The sequence below is a fragment of the Protopterus annectens genome, chromosome 14.part0 (assembly GCF_019279795.1).
Source record: "Protopterus annectens isolate FY-2018-M chromosome 14.part0, PAN1.0, whole genome shotgun sequence".
In the NCBI taxonomy this organism is placed as follows: domain Eukaryota; kingdom Metazoa; phylum Chordata; order Ceratodontiformes; family Protopteridae; genus Protopterus; species Protopterus annectens.
The window spans coordinates 752,456,486-752,480,041 of NC_056748.1; the positions used below are offsets into that span (position 1 = coordinate 752,456,486).

A 23,556-nucleotide genomic window follows, 5' to 3' on the forward strand; every position below is an offset into this window, starting at 1 on the left:
GAGTGTTAATGATTTTACTTTGCTGATAGGAAAATAGTGAAACATGAACAAATGACTGCTCAAGCTCTTCCATTCAAGCAACTGTGGCCCAAACTCAGCTATCAAAACAAGTGACTGCATCCCAGTGATGACATTCTACTGTACTATATATTGAAAATACAGCAGACTATTTAACAATAATTCGTTTCTATAGATTTTACAGTTATTTTATCTAGAAATACAGAAAATTGATATGCAACTGATGTCAGTAGAGGTTTGGAAGACACTTCAACAGAGGACTGCATTTCCCTGTTTTGGGAGTTACCATATTCACAGTGCCACCAGCCTTTCGAAGTTATATGAAATATTGCTGAGATGAAGAGATTGAATTTAAAGATATTCCATTTGTATGTATTGTGCATATGGAATTGTGAAGAAATGCATGCTCATGTTATACAAACAAAATGTCCTTCAAGAAGTTCTTCATGGTTTTAATATGTTTTTCATCCAGATGAAGGTTAAAGCTTTTTGTATAAATTGCTTTTCAAATGACTTAAAGCACAAAAATCACAGTTACAGATCTGATGCTCAGGCCTAAAAAAATGTACACTTGGTGTGATGATCCTTTGAGATTAAATATTTTCCACAACAGCATTCAATTCCAATATTCAATACCCTTTGTTAACATCATATAATAATGAACAATCAGTGCTTTGGGAAGAACAAAGAAATTAAGAAGCTACAAAAATAATGCACTGAGGTCAAACCACAGTAAAATTAATTCTAGCTTGTTTGATGGGTGAAATACTGAATAGTAAATAACTAATATTATAGAAGAATGTAGTAAGAAATTACAAACAGAATAAGTCAACGCAGAGTAAAAACTAACTGTAGCTTGAGTGTGGGTTGAACAATATTCAGAAGTGGCAAAATCAGCACAATAACAAACTAATGGGACATATTACTTTGTCTTATTCTACTTATGCCAGTAATTATGAGGGTGCAAGATCAGCCCTGGTTCCTCACAGGAGTATCCTCACAGGCGGTATGTCATCAATGGGAAAACCTTCAGCTGTGGAAATGGCACACTCACTGCTGATAAAAATAAATGCTATAATATACTTTTGTAGTGATCTTTCTAAAGAATACCGTGTATGCATTATCCAATAATTTGTCTTCCTTTTTATTGGTGTATATTTGCATACATTGATATTAATGACATTGAATATTATTAGCAAGTATCCTGTGTATGCAGTTTTGCACTGATGGGCAGATGAGTATGTTTAATTTTTAGGGTATCACTGTAACCCCTTTGAGCACCATCCCTCCATTGGACTTTCTTTCACAAGTAAATTACAGTTTACCAGAAGTTTACCAAAACAATCAGGGCAGCAGAGTTGTTTGTACATTCTAATTTGTGCTTGGGCTGCTAATATTTAACACAATAAAGAAACTTAATTTTGTTGGATAGTTTTCATAAAAAAACTAAATTATCACACATTTCAGCCCATGCTACTTGATTCGGGACTTCCGTGGACTTGACTTTGCTGCAGAAACTGTTAATGTGATAGTTTAGTTGAATATTTCTTAGTTGAATATTTATTGACAACTTGAACATTTCCAGAGTGGCTCAGTAATTACTTCTTAGTCAGTGCTGATCAGAAAGTCGGTAATCTCTCAAAGAGTACATATACCCCTTCTCCAAGTCTAATGCAACTTCATGTACAAGTGAAAAGGATAGTAGTTTTATGCACTGGGCGCTCCCATCTCAGTGGCTATTGCATAGTGCAATTAATTTATGGATTTACAACCTAATCTGCAGTGCAAAGTATTTTCATTAATCCCAGACACTACAATTATATTTACTGCAATGTAGGTTAAAGGGTGACATGCTGGGACTATAACATAACTTAGAAATAACTGAATCTGCAACTGGATTAGACTCATTTTTAAACTGTTATTGCAAAATGTATTGACAGGAGACAGAACTCAGGCAATGCTGAAGCCTATAGGTATTCCTTGAAATTTTAAGGCAACAAAGTGACTTTTACTTCTCACTTGTTTAACATTCAAACTGCAATGACCTGTGTGATGGTAGATAATCTGATTCAGTGTATTTCTAACATTTTCTTCAATTATGTTTTTATATACACAGCTTTTATTAATTATACTATGTTACATATTTTCCCTACAATGTTATGTTGCCTTGTGCATTTTGTGTGCTTTTCCCTCAGGTCCCCTTCTCAAAATTGATACTACCCAGCACAGCTAATGTGATCACAAAACATAAATTTATAAGTAATTAAGTAAATTAGGATAGTGCAATTAAAATAAACCAAGACTCACCTAGTGATTGCTTCATTTTGGAGATCTTGACAGTAGACATTTCATACTGGATTTCTTGTCCTTCTGCATAACCATTCTGCAGCACCTCTTCATTTTCTAGACCATATACAGATGTAGCCCTAGTCTCTCCTATCTGTTTGGTTGAGGTGGCAGAACTGCCTCCAAATATCTGAGATAAAAGTGGCCTGGATTTTCTGCTTTTGTTTATTGATGAATATAAGCTGTCTTTTGCTTTCTCTCCTTTCAGTTTTAGCTGGCTTAATTGTGATATTCCCTTTTCATATTCAGCATCTTGCTTATTTGTAGAATGCAGAGAAACTTCTTCATAGTGGACAGATCTGACTGTTCCGGAAACTCGTCTCCCACGTGGAGAAGGAACTGAAGTCTGCACAGGTTCTGCTAACAGCCAGTTGGACCTCATTGGACTGTCTTTGGCAGGCTGCAAGGCACTTGCTTCTTCTACATAAGAATCCACTGGCACATCTTCAAGAGACATGAGTCTTTTATGTCGCCTCTTGTGCTCTGTTAGGTCCAACATTTTGAACCCCTCTGTTTTATCTGTCAGTGACCCCTCTTCTTCATTCTGAGTGGCTCTGAGATGGAAACCTCCTCTATAATCTGTATAAAAAAAGCATACAACTTGCATTAAAGGGGGCTTATACATTGCAATTACACACACACACTGAACCATTCCCCTCCCAGGCACAAAGCATATGCATATACAGACACATACACAACTATGTAGTCAATACACAGCTGTTCAGATGGCATAGAGGTATAAATCCATGACTATGACCCAAGTGACCCTGGTTTTATTAGTGGCTTTGGCAAATGACAGAAGTGGCAGGGAGGAATGGACATTATCATCCCAGGGGAGATGAGTGGACCTTTGGATGTCTACCTTGTTGTTACCTGGTGGAGGCTTGGGAAGGCATATTGGTAGGCATTCCTAAAGGGGGGAACAAGGTGGAGACATCACTGAGCTGCTGTGGAGGCGGGAACAATAATCTGCATATCTCCACTGCATGCCTTTCCCCCAGGCATGCCTCTTTTGGTCTGCAAAGGAAGGGGGAAATGATAGGTCATAAGTAAAAAAAAAAAAACACCAGATGGAAGCACAGACATGCTGAGCCCCTGAAAGTCAAGCTATGGGACTAGTCCCAGCAGAACTGTATCAGAAGCTGAGGAGTAGCAAGGAGACAGCTGGGAGACCCAGCATTGGCAGGTACTGAGGTATCTGGATGGTAAATGTGACATCCAGTTAATATTCAACCAGACTGCCACCAATAAAATGTGATGCATAGCTAATATCCTAACAGACTGCCAACAGTAATGTGATGTCCCCCACTTAAAACCTGGGTCAGTAATTAAGGAGCCTCAATCCCCACTACTGACTCCAGTGTGGCAGTGTCACAGAAAACACCAGAGCACAGAGCACACAACAGTAAAATTCCACAATTTCCCTTAAGAGCACAACAGGAACATGCTCTATTTCCTGGGACTGGACTATATACCTCTGTCCACTCCAAATGTAATCCCTTATTATACACTTCAGAGCAGTGTGTTCTAGTTTAAGACCTCTAACTCACACTCAAAATAAATGTAAATCTTACACACTCAAACACTTACAGGAAAGCCTGACACAGATTTCCAGCTGTGTCCCTCCCCAGTACAAATGGTAAATGCTGCCACCAGAGTCAGACAAGTCTACACACCCTTCAAAGGGTGATCTAGCTATGACCAGAAGCAGACTGATATTTGAGGTGACCCTGGGAGTATCAAACAGGTATAAACACACTCTAATCTCTAAAGAACACACTGATCCACCCACAATGTAAAGTAATGAAAACATTTAATAATAAGTAAATTATTACAAGAATGTAAATCAATAACTTTCAATAAACATCAGAATCCAATCACCAGAAATATAAAATTAAACCATATGATAGAAGCCCATAATTTTAGAAAAACTCTGTCTAAATAACTAAACTTTCCTACTCTAACTAGAGAACTTTGTCCCTGATCTAATCTAAAACATAACAGTAAGGCAAAGGCAGGCTTACATTGTTTGGTGAGTCCTTTTTCTTAGGTGTCTACTGCACAGCACTGTTACTGAATGCAGCTCTTCACTAACTGCCCAGCACTGTAACTGACTTCAGCAGTGCATTTTATAGTCCAGGTTAACTGTCTTAACTGTCTTATTTTAAAAATAATACTCAGCTGTTAGAAAAGTTTTTTTTCCTGCCAATCAGCTGTTCAAATAATCACCTAGCATTCAGGGACATTCCAATGACATCACTCACTCTTTAGCTGATTCTCCACAAACAGTTTGTACTTTAGAATCTCCCTCACAAACATGTGCAATTAGAAATGTATCAAAACACTGACATATTCTTTAAACAATTTGTATAAGCAGCGAGATACTCATCATTTTAAAAACTTATTTACATTTTCACAATTAGACATGCTGGCATACAATACAAGTTAATCTGAGAATATACATAAATCTCCTGCAAGATGTGCTAACACAGATGACAATGTTTTCATTTTCTTCACAGTAACATTAAGGATAGAGGAGGAACAAATACAAACTTATTAAATTTCACACATTTGTGCACACAGACACACACACACACACACACACACACACACACACACACATACACACATGCACACACGCACACACGCACACTAGTTCAATGAAATTATTTTTCTCATTTTCATACCAGTACAAACCTACATTTTTAATTTAGTTGCTAAGGAAAAAAAAATTAAAGTAACTATAATAAATATGTTAATGCTGATCCATATTTTGGGCACTTACTAAAGCTGAATGAGATCTCCTGATCTGCATCAGTCCACTGTTGTAGGGTTATATGACTGGTCATAAAAATTATTTTCTTTAGCTAAGTGGATGACATCATAGTCTATGTGAATAAAACATCAGAAATGTGTGAGTACCATCCTTGTGTTAACTGTTGAAATAATCAGAAACACAAGATTTCATTTTGGGAAATGGTGCACTGATATGTTTTATCCTACTACACATAATGCAATATGTGATGGTGTCCTGTCACTTTAACAATGTCTGGCCAAGAGAAGGTGCAAGGTGCCAAAGCATGTGCTTAGAAGTGGATGTAGAATCCTTGAACATAGCCAGCATTTTACCTTACAAATATATAGTACATGGTGCACTGTTATAATGCTTAAATATCAGTTCTAACATATGACATCCTTGTCAGTGCTACTATAGCATAAGACCAAACTTAGCAACATTTAGAAGACTGCTTAACAATTGTTAAGCACCCCTATGTAGTTAACATAATATCTGGCTTTGTAGTAGTGCTGAACCAGGCACTATTTAGCTAATATTTGTACATAAATAGCAGAAGAACATGAAATGGATTAATTTCAACTCCACTTCTGTCTGCTGTCTACAGTACACTCAAAATATATTTGGGAACCAGCTGCTTCTGTTACACAGTAAGTGCATACAGATGTAAAGTGATTTCCAATTACATTACTGACTTTCAAATGTACACTACTTCACTTTTTTTTAATTTATTTTTTTCTGTAGCTAGTGGTACATGGAACAAACAAATCTCCACGCACTGCAAAGAAATATGATCGGCTCTCCAATTATAATTTAAAATCATGAGTTCTTGATACAGCATCCATGTCTTGAACACATAAGAAATTACAATTTGTGACCTGATCATAATCCCCTATATCTGTGTAAATCATTTTCTATTATACACCTTCTCATCTAATTGTACATTTCCAGATCAAACAATGTGAATAAAACACCAAAACAGCATAATGACCACTATGTTGTCACATTTTCAGCAGACACATTTTAAACAGATTTTTGTTTTGTAATAGATGTATAAAAACTGACCTGCTTTATTAGCTTGAACACCAGTTGCTTGAGATTCAGCAACACTCTACCAATTCTGAGTCAATTTATACTGATGGTTGGCAACAAAGTTTACAAAAACATTTTTGCAAGGGTGACACTACCTTCGCCCCCTGACATGACAGCCCTGCCTCCCATATCCTTGGACTTTAAATATCCTACCTCTGAGGTCATGCAAACTTAAATTTTCAGACATTACCTATGTATTTGAGTGTATTGCACTAAAATATACAAGTATCTAGCTATGAGCAAATGACCTGTAAGCAGCTGAGCATTGAGTAAGTGAGAGGTAGCCCATGTAAACTATAACATTATTAAGCAGACAAAAAAAATCTAAATCAAGTAAACTATAATATTATTAAGCAGGTAACAATCAGAATCAAGGAAAATCTAATATTATTAAACAGACCATCAACACTAAGTAAAATCTGTTATTAAAAAGACAACCAAAAACAATCAAGAAAATGAAAATCAATTAAAATCTAATAGCACAAGTAAGTGAAAAGTAGCCATGAAAAGTATAATATTATTAAGCAGACAATCAAAATCAAGTAAAACTCATCACTGCTTTCAGCGCTGTAAGCTCTAATAGCAATCCAACATATTTAACAGCTACGTTAAAAGAAATGTTGCCAAGTGCGATTGCAAAACACATGATCAAACATCATGATCATCCACAATCACTGGAAAAGGAAATAGTTTACAAGAAGGCACTGTAAATTAATTGTGCATCCAGGTTTTTGAGCCACAGGAATTATGAGTTGATGAAACTTTGATGTAAAACTCCATCAAAATAAATAAGATTTAAAAACTGAGTTCCATATTTTGAGTGACTTTTCCTCTCTTTTAATCCAATAGTTAATAACAAAGAATTTCACTCAAGCAGAGGTTACAAATTTCAAAGTAAACAAACTTAATTTTCTTCTTAATTTGCTGATGCTGTGGTCTTCTGCACCAGCATGCATTATGTAAAGAGGGCCTGTATATTTGTCTCTCATTCTTCTACATATATAAAGAATGCCTAGAAACTGATAAAGATGAGATATATAAAAACATGGATAATCGGGAACACTTCACAATGCCAAAATCCTGAAAGATCAAATTTTATACGGCTGAGACCATACGAGTGAACTTTCGGAATCTCGACATTGTGAATGGAGATCTGCATATAGAGCAGAACAGGAGATTTCCTTTTTCCTTGCTGTAGAGTGATCACAGAGTTGGAATATTTAAGTAGCGGGGGTGCAGGGGGGGTATTTAAGTAGCGGGGGTGGGGGGTTGCCCCCCTGCAGAAGCATTTAATTTTTTTTTTATTTGTTTTGGAATTTTGATATTCCAAAACATCAATCATATGGTTTCGAGCATATGAAATTTGATGAGTCAGAATTTTGAGATTCTGAAGTGAATCTGGTTAATCACAATGAAGCAATACTGCTCATATCTGCAAACTCTGTGAATAGTATGGAAGTGATGGACTCCCACCCCTTATACTGTGGCTGAATAGTAACATGATGCAGAACACTTTAGTATTACCACACATATTAGTATCAAAAGAAATTAAGAAAATCTTGATTCAAATAGTAGGTTTTCTGATCTAAGAATTTAATAAACACAAATGATTTCTTAGTGTTAGGTATAAATGTCAGTTTTTATTGCTTCATTTATTGTTGCACTTTACTCAGTATGAGACTTTGAGCTTGTTCTGTTTATTATCTGGACAACTGACTGCTTTTCAAAACTGAAGAAGGATGATAATCAGACCAAAAACACTGAGACTGAGACAGTCTCTAGTACTATTTCCCATAATGCTCAAGAAGCCCACAGTATCTACAAAATGAGATGCACTGAACTGGTATCATTCATTGTCTTGCCATATAGAACTGTGAACTCATTCAGCCTGGCAGCAGTGTAGTCAGAAAATAATTTAGTAGAAAAAAGAATTCCACCAACATTTTCAGCTAATACTCCATGTGTCTGTTCAACAGCCTTTTAATGACATCATCAATCACTCCAAGTCTAAAAACACATCTTAATTAAAAAGACAACACATTGGGCAACTCAACAAACAAATCACTACCAGACCCTATGTTAGAACTATATGAACTTTTTTATATTATTGGAATTTGTTGTATGGAGTCCTGCTATAAATTCAACTTTACTTGGTAATTTAGCAAGACTAATATCCTCCAACACCTTCAAACAAACTTTAAGATTAAACATAAACAGTAAGCTACATTTATGGATATTTTGAATACTAATTATATAAGATTTCAGAAGCATTTCCAGCATCTCTTTCAACAAATATTAAGAGTGCTGGTATGAAGCTATTCTTGATCTTGAACACTGTCATATTTAACTTTACATGTTCTTCTAGATTAAGTATGTTATATAAGTTTTAGTATTGCTACTTTATTTTAATCATATTATTTTCTGTAGGAGGTAGTTCATGCTAGGCATGGAGACGTTGAGGAAAGGTTTTTGGTTAATTTTTTTTTTAATTTGCTATCCACTTACATATTCTAGTCAACTTCAAGAAAATAGTATATGTAACATGATATATATATATATATATATATATATATATATATATATATATATATATATATATATATATATATATATATATATATATATATATATATATATATATATATATATATGGGAACACTACTAAATCTCAAACTTTTGAAATATCGAATTTCAAAAGCTCAATACCATGTAGCCGAAACCCCACATTACCGCATTACTGAAAGACCAGAAGCGTGAAATTCAAAATCCCGATGTTAACGGATTTTGAGTTAACGCTTCTGGTGTTGTGGTTCAGGTAAGTATGTGTGTGTAAGTGTGTTTGTGAGGGGCTTTAATGTGTGTAAGTGTGTGTTGTGACTGTGGTGTGTGTGTGTGTGTGTGTGTGTGTGTGTGTGTGTGTGTGTGTGTGTGTGTGTGTGGGGCTGTAGTATGTGGGTGTGAGTTTGCCTTGCATGTATGTTTGTGCAATCTTGGAGTTAGAATATTAAAGTAGGGGGTGTGTGGGGCCACAGCCCCCCACATGGAGGGTGCAGGGTTGCAAATCTCCCCTACATATCTTTAGTGTAGGGTGGTTTGTTTGGTTATGGGGGAGGCTGTGTGTATGTTTGTGTGTGTGCTGTATGTATGTAGTACTTTCGGGATTTTGAATTTCGCGGTTTTAACATTTCGGTAATGTTGGGTTTTGGGCTTATAGTCTCGGTATTTTGCGCTTCGGAATTGTGCAATTTCGGGATTTAGTAGTGAATCCATATATATATATATATATATATATATATATATATATATATATATATATATATATATATATATATATATATATATTTGCTATAGACTTAAGGATTAGTTTGTTTTCTCTTAATGCATTTGACATATGTTTGTCTGTTTCGTTGGGCACATGTCTGAGTTTCTTGACTGTGCTTATTTTTCTTTCTTTTTTTTACTTTTGCTAAGCAATCTTAATTTTTATTAATCTGTATAAGTCTTTGAATGTGATAGATAAGTAGCTGTTTGAGAAAGGGTATTATTATTCTCTTTAATCTACAAAAGTCATTCTCATGTATTTCTCTTATCTAAATAATTTAAATATTATCTGAACAATGGCGTATAATAAAAGAATCAAAACTATAATTCTTTTAAATGAATACAATAATGGCAGTGATGTTATTTTGGTGAAAACTATTTTTTGTAAAATTTTTGGATGGAACATTCATTTTGAGTGAGGCTACTGTTTCATAGTTTTTCACATTCTATCATTGAATGTGTGTATACCTTCATTGAACTTGTATGTGCTCCTGAATAATCAGGTTAGTTTTTTCTTGTCAATTTTTAGTACAAATATCAAGATTATCTTACTGTGATAGCAGGTAAAGTAAATGTATTTATCAAGCTCCCCAACAACAAGAAAACTAGTCACCATCTTTCCTCTTTGGGTAATAGCTGTCATTATGAGTTAAAGCAATCCTAATTTAATGGACCATTATGGACAGCTTTCTCCCAATAAATGTGATTTCATTTTTTTCCCTTTAACAGACAAATATTGATTGTTAGTTGAATGCTTTCTTCTTTTCTTTGATTTATAGCTAGGGGTTAATATAATCTTAAATTTTTCACATAAAATTCAAACTTAACTGCAGAGTTAAGATTAAATTATTTGGTGACTTACTCTTAGGAGTAAAATCCACTTCATTTGGACAGTTGGAAAACAGTTTTATCAGTTATCATTTAACTCACTTATATTATCTCTCAGTTAATGAAATGTCAGATTCCTGGGGACTGGAAAGCTGGACACCAGTTGTCTGGAGCTCTGACTCACAGTTATGTTTAAATGTAAGAAAACCTTTTAAATTAAGCAAGCAAACAAACTGTTACTTTCATTGTTTAATTTAAATCATCCACCCTACTTTAATTTAATTCACTGTCTCACATTCAAACTACTTCAGCATATCACTGAACACCACAAATTCAATACCACGATTTAGCTACATGGTCACTGTAGTGCTTGGTCTACCTTTCAAGCACAACATACTTGAATGAGATAAATGCAACCAGCCTTTAAATGTGAGTTACTTAGTTCTACTGTATGGAATATAGAAGTTTCAACTATTCACATGTTAAGCTTGATATATGACAGGGTTTCATCTATGGTGTCTATTCAGGTTTGGGTAGTTAGTTTATTATTTTATTTTATTTTACATGTGTTAACCGGGTTAGTCCAGCTGAGTTTTCGGCTCGTTTTCAGTAGAGACCCGAGGAGAAAAGCTCTGCGGTGAGTTTTTAAATTTTACTTACAAACAGTTAAGACATTATCATGAGTAACTAAACTAACAGTTAAAGAGATAACATTTACAATAAATCATATGGAAAAAAACTTGGGTACATATATTTAGGTAAGTGAGTTGACAATACATGTCTTTTTTTACAGAAACTGTAGTTCCATGATTTTTCAAGTGATAAGCAGAACCTTATGTCTGATTTTCAAAATTACTGAATTCTTCATCTAAATTTGTATATATAGTGTAATATTATATTTTAGCAAAATACTCAGAACAGGCACAGCCTCCCTCTCCTTATCTGGCAAAGATAGTAAAATCGGACATTCCCCCAACACTTTTTTTTTCAAATATCAAATATGATTCTTAATTAGAAGATTTTTTTCTTCTGCGAAACAATGCTTTTACTGGATTATAGAGGCAGTTATTATTTCTTCTCAAAGGTGGCTGAAGACAATGATATAAAGTCCTTTTCTTGTGATTCTATAAGCCATATAAACTTTATAGTCATTCTGCTAATAGATCTATTCCAGAACAAGAACTGACTTTAAACAAAATTATCAATGTTATTTTCTGTCTTCAAACTTCACATGATTACAGGCTTGATACATTTTATTCTACACTGTAAAAATAATTTTCTTTGAAATTATTACAAAAGCTTAATGGTGTGATAATATATTCTATATTGCAGCAATTTTGTTCATAATCAAAAGTAATTCTTCCTCCAAAGCCAAATCTCAGTCCCATTTTTATAAAAATAGATACCAATAAGTCTAATAAATTAGATATAAAATATTAACTTTAGTTTTAAGTAATAGATTAAAGTTACTATTTTTAATATCATTTCTAACTTTCAAGAGTGATTTTATTCCACACTAGCAATCACTTTATCATATTTTTTTTTATAATTTTTTACATTAGAAATCTAAGAAACTAATATTTATTTTCTTTATCTATGAATTGAAAATCTTTGATACAGTTATACACTGGTTGTGGTTTACTGCTGTGTTAAAGTATGGCCTTCCTTCAATACTGAAAAAAAGTATATGAGAAATCTTCCATATAGCTTGGAACAACAATACTCTTTCAAAAAGTATTTCCATTACACCAGATACCTGTTGAGGTTATATCTGTCCCCTATTTATTTAACTTATATATGTTATCCTTATTTATTTTTATTCTGTCTAAAACTTAATGTAACCTCTTTATCTTTTACATTAAGATTTTATTAAAATGTTTTCCATTATTATTTTAGCTTTCATCAAATGTGTTTCAAGCCAGATATCCCTAGAATCCTTTTGACCAACTCAGAATTATTATTTTTTTTAATTTGCCTTTAGTGGCATTTACTCTCCCTTACTTTATGTAGCATTTGCTGTTGGCATTGTGTTTGATTTCTTTGGATCCAAATATGTTTTGGAAGAATAATCTTTTTCATTCTTCAACAACTATTAAAACAATGTTATAAGATGGACTGTCTTAAATGTATGTTTTTATGAAAGGTGGCCATACCAAGGATGAATATCTTCGTAAACTATTTGTTTTTATTAATTCTTTTATTCATCACATATCTATATCTTTTTTGTTTTCTCATTTCTTTAGCAAATTGTTTGGTATTCCAAATCGCTTTTATCTCCTTGAAGGGGTTGTCTTTTAATAAAACATTTGGGGGTCATGATTCCAGAACTGCATATTTACTATTTGGTTGCTAGAACTAATAAACTGACATGTATCTCAACTTATTTATCATCTAATTCTGTTTTGGCTGCTTTGTAGGCCTGGCTCTGCTATAGCTAGAAATCTCCCCATACTTCTTACATTTTTTATCTAGTTATATTTCTAAATCAAAAGTACCCTGTCTGTTGGTGAGTCAGATAAGTGCTTTCTCAAATCTTCTTTTGCACTACACTTGGAGGTGGCATTGCTTCTATGTAAATCTATTAATCTGAATTGTATATTATTCAAGTAACTCACTAATATTTTTATCAGTGTCCTTTAATTAAAATTTAAAAGTGTTTAATTTCCTGTCTTATTCAGTTTTTACTACTCCGCACTTTTGCAAAGACACACAGATTTCATGGGTTATGAGACTAAAATTAATTTTATTCAATTTTATTTGAATCATATAATTTGGATAACTCCAACACATTACCTCTTGAGTCTATTGAGAAATATTTCAGTAGTGCTACTGTATTTCTTCGTAAGTAAGACCTAACCAGAGAATAAGGCCTATCATGGTTTTCCATGGTGATCATGATATAAGCCATACCCCAAAAATAAGCCCCAGTTAAGATCGTCAACAACACACTACAGACATGTTGAATTACAAAATAATATTATTGACACCTGTTGACTGAGGTTATCATACTCTGCTCGCCATTTTCAGACCATTCGGACACCCAACTTCTTCCCTTTGCAGAAAGTCATAAAATTCTTTCCCTGGGAGTCCTCCACGATTCTTACTGTAACCCTAATCATCACTCACACTTGACAGTTGATATCCTTGGCCCATAAACACTGGCAGGTGTACTTTGATTGGTCAAAGTACAGAAAACATGCGTAAAGCACACACTGTAGATAACGAATGCCTGTGGTTGTGTCTTCCTAACTGTCGCCATTTTGTGTTGCCACTCCAGTCTCATAAGTCTTCAATTAACCCCCCCAGACAAGATGAGTGCAAAAAGAAAGAGATATTCCATTGAGTACAAGAAAGGAATCATGGAGCACTCCTGGGGAAAGAATCTGATAGCTTTCTGCAAAGAGAAGAAGTTAGATCTCCGAATGGTCCGAAAATGGCTTGCAGCATACGATAACCTCAGTCAACAGGCCGAAGAGGAAAATGTTAAGAAGTGCAAGTGTGGCTCGGGTCAGCAACCATTATTTCCTGAGCTGGAAGACATCATCTGTGAATGGATTGCTAACAGGAGAGCAAAGTTTGTGCACAGGGCTGATATTCAAGCATTTGCCCTTGCAATGGCACCACAGTTAGAAATATCCCCAGAAGAATTCAAAGCATCACAACATTGGCTGGATGGCTTCCTTCAGTGATATGAACTGTCTCTAAGAAGATCAAAAACATTGTTCAGGCTGGAAGATACTGAAGTTATTAAACGTGCACTTGCATTCAAGTCCTTTGTTGATGGCATCGACTTTTCTAAATACCAACTTTTCAACATGATTGCTATGGATGAAACTGCAGTGTTTATTGGCCAAGTATCTCAAACAACAATTGATCAAAGGGGTGCCTTGTCAATCTACATTCCCTCCACTGGTTACGAGAGTGCATGTGTTATCTGTATTTTGACAATTCATCTAGATGGAAAGAAAACCCCATCTCTAATCATTAGTAAGGGAAAGAAAGATAAGATTGAACGTGTTTCGGCCATTTACATTCTTGAAACCAAAAAAGCCTGGTGCATACAAGCAGTTATAAGGATGTGGGTAGATGTAATGCTGCCACTTGTTTTGCGAGGTAGCGAAAGAAGTCTGCTAGTCTGGGATTCAGCCAGCACTCACCGCGCTAAAGACATGAAGAAATTCCTTGCAAGGAGAAGAATAAATCAAATAATGATTCCTGCAGGAATGACTGGCTATTTCCAGACTCTTGATATTGAAATAAACAAGCCATTCAAGGACCATTTGCGCATGGAATTAAATGACTACACTGAAAATAGAATGGAGAGAAATCAGCATGGAAACTTTGTGAAGCCTAGCCTGCAAGAGGTCGTGACTTGTGTGAAAAATTCATGGGATAAAATCACTGACAGCTGTGTTGCCAAAGTACTATGAGCAGGCTACTTGGACAAGCAGTGCTCATTTAAGGAGAGCTGTACTGCTAGGCATGACGGATTGGGGCCAATAGTTCTACAGGAAATGGAGTCGCAAGAAATTCAGGTCAGAATTCAGGGGTTGGAGACTTATGACAATGTTCCAGAAGAAGATGACATGACTGCATTTGAATAGCTTTTCCATTATTGGGGCAACAGAATGGCTTGCTTCTGCTTTCAGTTTAATTTCCCTCCTCCAATACACATGTACTGAGATTTTTCTGCACTTTCTGTTAAACATGAAATATTGCACTGTGAAAACCAAGGTGTAGATATTCTGAAGTTGAAATGTTTATTGCACTGTTTATGCAGAATTCTCACACAGCTGTTAACTCGTTACATAGAACTGTTGTCCAATAACAGAAAAGTACCAAATAAATGTCAATTTGTGTACATGAATAAATGAATAAATGTAGATTGTTGTATGGGGGGGTAAATAAGGCATCCCCTGATAATAAGCCCTAATGCATATTTCGGTGGGGGAAAGAGTATAAGACTCGGTCTTATTTTTGGGGTAATACTATTTTTTAATCAGTTAATGATTTACTGAAATGCTTACTATAGCATTGTAGTTTGGTCTGGTTTATATTTCTGTGTAACAGTGGTAATTGTATATTTTGCCTTTTAACTAAATGAGATAATTTACATGTATTTTTGGCACTGTAGCATACTTAGACCTGTATGGTCATTTGTGAATGCGAAATGGAGTTCAGAATTTCTCATCTCCTCCCCTTTACTGCTGTACCATTAATAATGTGTTTGACATTGCTTTATGCAACAAATGTAATGCATTTTACATTGGACACACAACTCACTGGCTGCAACACACAGTGTATGAACATATGCATGCAGTGATTATTAAAAACGGCAAAAATACTTTTTGCAAACATTCATTAGCACATAATGATAATGTGTTCAAATTTGCAGTCTTTGAAGAGGTTGGGTGTGTTTATGGGAAAACTGCTACTGAAGGCTTGTTAGACTGGAAGGAATATTGTTTGCAGTTAAAGCTAGATGCCTGCAATTTCCCTAGTTTGAATGAAATGGAAATTTTAAAATGTTTTTGAATGAAGTGCACCAACTCACTGAAAGAAGTCACACTGTTTTAAAACGAGTTTGATTATATATGATGCACAGGGGTTGTTACGGATACATAGTCTAAAGCCTATGGAGAAGAAATCATTTACTGTGTTTTTTTTTAATGGGATAGTCCAAAAAAGCATACGGAGATTAAATCATTCAGTGTGTCATTTTGTTTTATTTTTAGTGGTGATTGTATTTTTTTCATTTACATATTATATTACTATTACCTAACTCATGAATCAAGACATTATCTTGGCTGACTGTTCAAAATTGTCAAAAGTTTATAGCAGCTCTTACATTTAGTAACAAGTATAAAATCTGTTTTGTAATAAAAGTCAATCATGTAAGTACTGTTGGATATTTTTTCACATCTGGACTTTTTAATATTTTGTATGTATATTTGGCATCACTCCTTTCCCATTACCATTGATTTTTAATTAGTTACTGTCTTATTTTTTGTTTGTGTAATGGGTTTTTAGTTCTTCTAAATTTTCAGTAAAATATATTATTAAAATGCATCACTCTCCCATTCTACTCTTAAAAATGTTGCCTCTGCAGCTTTCTTTGAAGTACACTGAATCTTTATCTGGAGTTGTAGGTGTCCACATACACCTATACTAATAAATATCAATCATCTTTAAGCTATATCAGTGACTAATGCTTTAGATTTTCAGGAAGAGATGACAACTGTGAAGTTTACCATTACAATCTAGTACAGGAGGTAGTGTTTGGTTATTTCCCAGTGCATTAAAATATTTGACTAACACTTCAAGACCAGGTAACAGCTTTGACATCATACATGGCTCTGTGATTAGATAAGACTGAGCGCTGGTGCTGTAGGTGGTTGGGTATATAGCACTTCCAGTTTCAAGAACTTTGATTATGTACTTCAGGGAGTGACCATGGCAGAAGTGGCACTCAGAATGGTCTATACTGGGCTAACTGGGACTACAGAGCTGGACCACTCCATGTCTTTACATAGGGAACCTTTTATGATTGGATGAAATTGCTGCAGAGGCACTATATGACATTTTCATTTTTAAAGTGCACTTTCAGTTTATCGGAGAGTTTATGTAAATATGTGTCTAGTGTGAGGTATTGTCACACAGGACACTCATTAATCCAACAAAGATAATTTGCCATAGATGGCTGGGCAATTACATTTCACAATAATAGAATTCAGTATAGAGAGGTAAATGTAGATCTGCTGAGATTTGTTAGGCAGCATTTTCCACTTTTGTACTGAATTAGCGTGTACGACCAAGGTTATGCTCGTTCATAAAAGCAGTGGTATGCACTGTATCAGTGATTATCAGCTTTTAGTAAATTAAGTAATTATTAGTAGCACAAGTGTGCCATTTCTCCAGAGTAAACATGACAGGTCTAAGAGAGAAACAAAGATCATGAGTCACTGAAAGAGAAAATGAGAGATTGAAAGTTGGAAGTAATCCCAATTTGTAGTAGTAGCATGAGCCGGCTTTATTTAAACTATCCTTGATTCCTTTCTCTGTCCTTTTCTAGATTGTAGGAAGTTCACTTTAGACATCCATGTCCGACTAACCAAAACGTGCAAGGATTAATTAACATGCACATGAAAGACAATCCTTTGGCACTTTTGTTCAAATATGAAAGAGTTTAAGTTCTTGCAGGACAGTCATCTTCTGTTGAACATTTTTGGGCATAGACTGTAAAAAATGCCTCAGTAATGACTATTTGCAATCTTTCCTGGTCCATACATACCACAAATTAATCTGGATATCCCAAGTCACAAAGTTTAAAAAAAAATGTTTTATTAAAAGAGACCCTGATTTAAATTTTGATTTTACTCAAAAGCTATCATGTATCATTATGTAGCATTACTGACCTGGTATAGGGGTAACAAGGTGTCTTCTTGGTGGTGTTTCATTCTGAACTGGTCGCAAAGCAGGTATAACTGCTAAAATAAAACAAAAAGTCATATACTTGATCTGTTTACTAACAAAATCCTTATTTTATTTTTTTTTTCTATTTGGCTTAAAGCAAAAAAATTCCAGTTTTGTAAATTGTCTATTTGGCAGTTGTTCTGACCAGTGTTTCATCTTACTACATAACATGGTAAAACAATGGTTTAGCATACACAAGCTAAATCTAATGAAGAACGAATTTTATCTTATGAACTGAGGTGAATAAATAACACAGTCTTGTGTGCTATCAGGCCTTTACATTCTGTACAGTCAGCATCCATTTCAACACTCATACTTCTCAGAAATAAGTACTCAAAAATTAAATAATTTTAGAATATACTCACACAGTTATCTCTAGAAATCTGCAAATGTATAGGTAAATAGAATAAGCATAAATAATATTTATTTTCATTTACTGAAGCAGTCAGAAATTCTATCACAGACAGAAAGAACTGATTAATTTACTGCTCTTCAGAAATTTCTGAAATAAATGATGATACAGTTCTTTATATATGATGTAGGACAATGGCACTTAAACCTGCAAACATATATACATTTACAGATAATCTCAGCCATTATGACACTGTAGCAAAATGCTTATCAAATCATGAAATAATAGATGAACAAATCAAACATTTTAATCGATTTTTTCCTACATGCTTTTTTCTCTATGCCTGCCAACCATCAATCCCTTTTTAATATGTGATGCCATTCATTCTTGATGCAGGAGGATCTACCTGCATCAAGCAAGAGCTGACCACAGGGGACCATTAGTCAGGTAGCCATGGAGGAATTTCTGCACCTGCCTGAGTTGAAGTATCTGCTGGTTCTCAAGGGAGGGTGTCCTTATTCCAACAGCCTGAGATTCAGACTTTAGCCCCACCAGACTGGGCTGTGTTTTGTCTCCAGAATAAAAAAATGCATGGCATAATTTCCTTCTGTACAAGTCCCCTTTATTTATGAAAAATGTTATAAGTGTATTTTTAGCATGTCCCTAACCACCCCCTGATAACTAATGTGAGCATCATTGAGAGGTATTCTCTACATTCTTCCTACACACTTGTGATCACACACACACACACACACACACACACACACACACACACACACACACACACACACACACACATAGACACACACATACACCCACCCACACAGATACCCCCCCACAGGTCTAGATAACTAATGTAAGCATCAGTGAGGGATGATATCCTGTGCCTTCCCTCTATGTACATGTGCCCCCCCACACACACAGACAGATCTAGAGAGCTGATGTGAGCATCACTGAGGGATATCCTATGCCCTCCTTCTATGTGCACCCCCCCCCCCACACACACACACACACCTGTATGGGCTATTGTCACCACTTTGGTAGCATCAAGGTCATATCTAACAATCTGCAGCAACCAGTACCACTGAAACCTCCATTTGCATAGAAGGAAAGACACATCACCCTTCTCCATTATTGGAGAGGCACAGAAAGCCACTTAATCTCACTTCTATACCCTACTCATGTAGTGCATGAGACAGTTTGAACATAGTATGGCCAGGTCATAGTCGTGGTTTATCCTTCTGTACCACAGAGACAGGCCAAATGCCTTAATCTTGAATATTTCTTTTATTTACATTTGATTACTGGGTAATGTCCAACTGAGCCACGTAACCTGTTTTCAGTGGAGACCTGGGGAACAAAGCTCAAAGAAAGTTAAATTAATGATTTTGTATATGATATAAAAAATGTTACACGCCATGCTAAACAAAGCTTTAAGAATTACAGCCGGTTAAAACAGAGATTAAGCTTATATGGAGAACAAACAGAAGACCAGGATATAACAACATATCATGAGTAATGAAACACTGAATCAAGTTGAGGAACAGATTATATTTACAAAAAATAAGTATTAATGAATAGTAGAAAGGAAGAATACAGTATGCCAACATAAATAAGAGAATAAAAGACAGTGGAAGTGAGTGTAGGCGGAGGAAGGAAAAATTGGGTGTAAATTAGCCAGGGGACATACAGGAGCAGAGCCAATGATTTGAGTATTCTTTTAAAAGAAGTTTGAAAGTATGTGTATCAGGGATGGAGAGGATATGTTGGGGAAGAGAATTCCAAGCTTTGGCTACTTTATGGAAGTATAACGAGTCTCCATGAAAGTTATTGGTTTTGAATACTTTGAACAGTAATTTATCAGCTGACCTGAGCGAACTGAGGTTAGTGTAGGGTTAGACAAGGTCGGTTAGAGCAGGACAGTTGTCAGGTTTATGGATGACTGTATGGGCAACTAATAATTGATTGAGGGATAGTAAGTTAGGGAGTTCAGTCCAGTTAAGATGGCAAAGGGCAGTGCAATGTTATGTTCTGTGAGGCTGGTTAGAGGCAAATTTGGCTATTTTATTATAGCAAGATCCGAGGTTATTCAAATTGGATTTACAGAGGTTGGTGAATATTTAGGAACAGTAGAAAAGGGTGAATAATAGATGGGTTCCAGCTGTTGTAAGTCTGGCATGACTGGTGAGATAGGGTTTAGCACTATATAGAGCACCAAGTTTTGTATGGATGTTTTTGATAGTTAAAGCTATGCGTTTATCAAATTTCAGGCCATTGTCAAGAGTGACTCTGAGAAGTTTTGTTTGTTCTACTGGTTCTATTTTTGTGCCATGGGAGGCATAGATGGAGAGGGGAGTTTGGTTAGTTTTATAGTGGTATTGGTAAAAAGCATGAGCTTGTTTTATGGAATATAAAACGATGAAAATGAAGGATTCTGAAAATTTGCACAAAAATAACTGAAGAAAACAGAAAGAAATAGAAAAACAAATTCAGTATAAATTATGTACAAATTAAAAAGAAAAAAATGTTTTTACACTGGGTTTGTTGAGGAATCCCTTTAATTCCTCTCCATATATCACCTTATTAAATTATGTCATCTCTGTGGTTATACATTCTTGGGTGTAAAAGTCCCATTCTGTTTTGTTATATCTATATTATACCCCAATGTATAACAGATATGGTATGTTTTCCTGCAAGACTTCAGAGCTGATATATTTAACTAAAGGTGAGATAGGAGGGCATCATCTCAACACAAGGGCTACAGGGGAGCTTCCTCCACAAAAAGCAGACTTTTCATATTTCTGTATTTGCATAAAAATTAACTAGTTTTCTACAGAAAAATCATATTTACTTTGTGAGACTAATGAATGCAGTATGTCTTAAGATGGGTCTGCTTCAGTAGACTGAAATACCACTTATCTGAAATTCAGATAACTGAGACAAAAAGGCCGACAGTACAAGAATACCGACATCCAGAACACCGAATCACCACTCCAGGTAAGTAAATGCTTAACCATTCTGTCAAACTTTGCCCCTTACTTGCGGTAGTGCGATCTCAGAGTTGATATATTTAGTTGGGGGTGTATGGGGTGCAGCCCCCCACATAGGGGGTGTGGGGTGAAGCCCCCCACATTTGTGTGTATACTGTTGTTTAATTTCATTTGTTTTTACAGATGGCCAAGTATTTACTTACCTGGAGTGGTAAGTCAGTATTCTGGGGCGTCAGTGTTCTCATGCTGTCGGCCTTTTCGTCTCAGTTGTCTGTGTTTTGGGTAAGTGGTATTTTGGTCTACTGAAGTAGACCCCTTAAAATAAATAGTTTCCAGCTCCATTTGATTTTTTTCCTGCTACAAATCAGGGTATTCAGTTAGGCATACCTCATATCTTGTAACTATGTGGCATTAACTGTTTTAATATTATTGAAGATGGACTTTTTACAGCATACCCTAACATCTCAGTAAGGAATAGAACATGAAGATAATATAGGTGAATCTGTGACACCTGTACTGGTGATTATAAACTAAATTCAAAACTGGTAGCTGATTTTGAAGAAAAAGAAGACATCTGGACTTGTTTTTGTGTCCAATAGTTTCCTAGCTAACTATGCTATCTCACTATGATTGGTTCAGTGATTCAGTTCCTAGCTAGGGTGCCTAGCCTTCATCTGTAGAAGTGAGTCTACTGTGTCCTCCCATTTCCAAAGGACATGCAAAACAGATGACTGGACAATCCTCTGAATTGCGTGTGTGTGTGTGTGTGTGTGTGTGTGTGTGTGTGTGTGTGTGTGTGTGTGTGTGTGTGTGTGTGTGTGTGTGTTCTGTGATAGACCGTTGTCCATTTCAGGATAAGTTCTCTGCCTTACTTACACCTGTTCCTTGCAAGTAGGTTCATAGGTGATTACTGGGCTACTGACCTGAAGGTTTTTATAAGCCTAGCGGTGTGAACCCAATATAATAGAGAAACCCAATATTAAGGATCTTGCCTAAACTTGAGATATTAGTTAGCAACCACTGCCCATATCTAGGAGGGTCATAGCTGAAATCCCTGACAGCAATTTACAGTTTCCCATCTAGTCGTCCAGGCTACACTTAAACAGGGTCATAGAGGGGCTTTATTTGATGTGAATTGGTAGCTTATTCCAGAGGAGTGGCAACCTCTGAGACACATATCTGTCTCTCCATCAGGTCCTATTTATGTCGCAGGCCAGGTTACGGTCTCTGACTGGGTGACCCTTGTCCCATTCAATTTGCGTATGTGCAGCATTTTCATTAGGTTTGAATCTGAGATTGCTCAATAGGCGAGGCACAAGTCTCCCCTAAGTAGTCTGTATGCTACTGAGCACAGTGACAGCGACTTCACTCTACTGATCTATTACATGTGCTCTAGACCCTGAATTTTTTTGGTTAGAAATCTATGAGGTCTCTGAAGTTGCTGCAAATGCCTGGTAAGGTACATACCAAAGGGAGCATTGTGCTCAATTATTGGCGTGATGAGGGTCAAGCACAGGGGTGTTATGACCTCTTTTGCTCTTGAGGTAATGCCTTTGCTAATGAGGTATATGACGTAGAATGCTTTCCTTACCACATTAGACACATGGTGGTGAAAGATTAGGCTACAGTCACCTTGCATTCCCAAGTCTCTCACTACAGAGTTGTTACTTAGGGTATTATTATTTATATTATAGTCTGCAGGGATATCGTTTTTACTGAAAGAGATGATAATGCGTTTTTTGCACTGAGTTTGAGTCCATGGCTTTGGCACCAATTATTGGTTTGTGTAAGTCCATCTTGAAGTATACTGACATCGTTTGGGGATTCAGTGATCGCACCTAATTTGAAGTCATCAGCAAACTTAATCAGCAGCAACACTTCTGTTTTGGCGTGAGCTTCTGAAAAGTATGCCAGCACTGACCTTTGCAGAACCCCAATGGTGGCAGGTCTGCTGGTTGAGGTAAAGTCCACAACTTTGACTTAGTGTGATCTGTCTGTGAGCCAGCTAGCAACACATCTGATGACATAAGGGTTGATATTCAACTGGGAGAGCTTATCAATGATGCTCAAATGTGGGATTGTGTTGAAGGCCTTGGCTAAGTCAAGGTAGGCTGTATGCACAGATTTACCTTTGTCTATGGCTCTAGTGATGTTTTTGAAAAAGTCCTCCAGGTTTAACAGGCATGATCTGCCTTTGACAAAACCACACTGTGTTGGATCAAGGGTTTGGAGATCACCTATATCCTTATTTATAAGGTTCATGATGATTTATTCCATGACCTTACAGATAAGGCTTGTTAAGCTTAGGTTTATAATTCCAGGGGTCTGTTGGTGTACCCCCT

General features: G+C 35.8%; 1 protein-coding gene across 1 annotated transcript in view; it reads right to left on the bottom strand.

The window, feature by feature from the left end:
* Window positions 1–23,556, bottom strand: part of PDZD7 (PDZ domain containing 7) — an 809,774-nt gene that overhangs the window by 156,257 nt on the left and 629,961 nt on the right. The window contains exons 14-15 of the mRNA XM_044056491.1: window positions 17,815–17,886; window positions 2,326–2,943 (exon numbers count right to left, since the gene is read on the bottom strand). Coding sequence (XP_043912426.1) covers window positions 2,326–2,943; window positions 17,815–17,886 — 690 coding nt within the window. The remainder of the gene's footprint in view (window positions 1–2,325; window positions 2,944–17,814; window positions 17,887–23,556) is intronic.